Source organism: Pollachius pollachius, assembly GCF_949987615.1.
Source record: "Pollachius pollachius genome assembly, chromosome: 15".
NCBI classification, from domain to species: domain Eukaryota; kingdom Metazoa; phylum Chordata; class Actinopteri; order Gadiformes; family Gadidae; genus Pollachius; species Pollachius pollachius.
Genome location: NC_136948.1, coordinates 18,240,339 through 18,242,838, shown reverse-complemented (window position 1 = coordinate 18,242,838; position 2,500 = coordinate 18,240,339). Strand labels below are relative to the sequence as shown.

At 44.0% G+C, this 2,500-nt stretch overlaps 1 protein-coding gene across 1 annotated transcript in view; it reads right to left on the bottom strand.

Annotated features, from left to right (window-relative positions):
- The window catches only part of bcl11ba (BCL11 transcription factor B a), a 44,102-nt gene that overhangs the window by 40,833 nt on the left and 769 nt on the right, over window positions 1-2,500 (bottom strand). Inside the window, exon 1 of the mRNA XM_079752981.1 lies at window positions 1,994-2,500. This exon is cut by the window's right edge and continues 769 nt beyond it. Coding sequence (XP_079609107.1) covers window positions 1,994-2,048 — 55 coding nt within the window. The 5' untranslated portion in view covers window positions 2,049-2,500. The remainder of the gene's footprint in view (window positions 1-1,993) is intronic.

The window sequence follows — 2,500 nt, the reverse complement described above, 5'->3', positions numbered from 1 at the left end:
ATAAACAGGATAGAGATGGTGCGTGGGGGGGGGGGGGGGGGGGGGGGGGGTGGGGGGGGGGCGGGCGGGGTGAATTGCAGCAACATCCAGGACCGGCAAAACGTATCGGGTTCAGACGACAACCACTGTGAAGTTCTGTGTGTCTGAAAAAGCGCAGAACTCACTGCCGTTTTAGGGTTTCTACAATAGCGACGATTTGAAATGCCTTAGTTTTGGTCATATCGATATGAGAGCAGTCGGGAAAAGTTAGAGCTTTTCACTCATATCGGTATCTCTAGCCGAACCTGAAAGAAATCAGCATTTGTTTCTTAAAGATCTAGTCACCGGCTTTTCTTGCACATCTTATCTCTGCAACCAAGTCCTGGCCCCCGGATCGCAGCCCGAGTACACACACACACACGCACGCACGCGCACACACACACACACACACACACACACACACACACACACACACACACACACTCAAACAAACACACACAAACACACACACGGATCGCAAGGAGACGCTCTACAGCTCACATGCCTCACACATACACACACACACACGCGCTCGCGCATTTGTGTCCAAATATTTTGGCCATTAGCGAACAATCTGTTTTCTATCGCCGTTACTTTATGCGAGCAAGAACTTGTACGAGGATAAAAAAAAACAACGTTTTTAGGCATTGTTGTTTACTTTACAACATCCGACGAGTAGGGGAACCAATGGGTGGGGGGGGGGGAGACTTTATAATTGACCAAAACTATTTTTCAATTACAACCATGAAAAATCACAGACATATTACGCACCAAAAACACACAACCCCACAGCAGCAACATTAACGCACGAAGCTCCACAGCAGACACGTCCACCAATTAGGACCTCGGTTAACTAATGGTCCAGCGTTCAATAAAGAAAGACATGGTTTTACACATCTGGTGAAATTGCCCTCCCACATTCAAATAAGAGTTAAAAGATTTAAAAGAAAAAAAGAAAAATAAAGACGTGTAATTATAAGTCTCTGGGAAGGGTTTTGTCCTGCTTATCACATTTTATTTAGGTTAAATTTAAATTAGGACTCTGTGTGATGACGTATATGTGGGCCTTATAGGCTATAATATTTCCGGGTAAGTTAGGCTACGTGTGTTTTTTATGTCGTACGAAATAGGCTACTTGAAAGCTTTAAGAATCGTTGATAATTGAAGTCACAATTTCAGTTAGAAAACTGAAAAGGATTGCGTTATTTAAATGGCGCAGAGTCACAGAAAAATAAAACTTTCCTGGCTTATTTTATCTTAAATTCCACATTATACGGGGTAAATGTTTCCCTACATCCCTCCTATTTTTCTTTTGTAAATGGCGAACTTAAATACATTGCAGCAACAAGGGCCGTTAAAGAAAACGATGGACCAAACTTAATCGTGTCCCACTATCAGGGAGGACAGGTCCTACTACGGTCGCCCGTCCATTCAGTTGAAAATAGAGAGTTTTGTTCAATCAAAAAAAACTTCCATTTACAAGGAAAACAGCAATTGTTGGACCATGTTTATAAATCACTGATGAAAAATAAATGTTTCGTTCGGTATGCCTAAGTCTCGCACATATAATTGTCTAAATTAGGCATGTTTTTGCATAAGACTGTACATAATAGGCTATATACACTAACTTTACAACAATAAAAGCCAGACTATAAATGCAATAGCAAAGTAAATCAAGTGGGATATAAATAGTAATTATAAAACAGCTCAACCGCTTGAAATGATGATTTCGTAAATATAAAAACACACAACACACTTTGAACCTCCAAGAAACCAGCTTTCTATTCTTTCGATCTTTTTAAAGAAATGCACAGGTCACGCACGGCACGTCCCCTCCTTATCAAATAATAATTTTACAACTTTTCTTTGTTTTAACCTTAAAAAAATAAATACGAGTATATATCAAAATGTAAAAAAGTGTCACAATACAATACATATAATAATAGTTGCAGCGGAATAAAGGCGGTGGACTTACGTGCTATTTCTCTCTGAGACACGTGCTGTGGGTTCCCCTGCTTGCGACGGGACATTGCCCTGGCATTCACAGTGGCATTGCCCGGAGAGCGGCACTGGAAAGGGTCGGCTCGCTTGCCTCCTATCGCGTCTTCCTTCTGGCCCCTAACTTTGCGAGGGGACCTCCACAAAAGGCTGCACCACAGTGCGCAATTGCGCTCTCCGGTGACCGGCCGTGGCGGTGCGCTGGAGCCGAGTCGTCGCTGCAGTGAACTGGCGGTGGTCGGTCGGTTCCCTCGACAGGAGGACAGGCGATCAATGCCCACAGCAAGTGTCCGCCGCGAACCCACTTCTTCGGGTTCCCAGTGAACCGATGGAACCTGTTTTTTGTTGTTGTTGTTTTTTGGTGGATCGTGTTTGGTGTGTTGAGTGTCGCTGCGGTTAGTCCGGCTTGTTAGTCTTTCGCTCTCACGCCGTCTTGCGGACTCGAGGCACCGTTTGACAAAAGAGGAAGGAGGCGCAAAGTGCA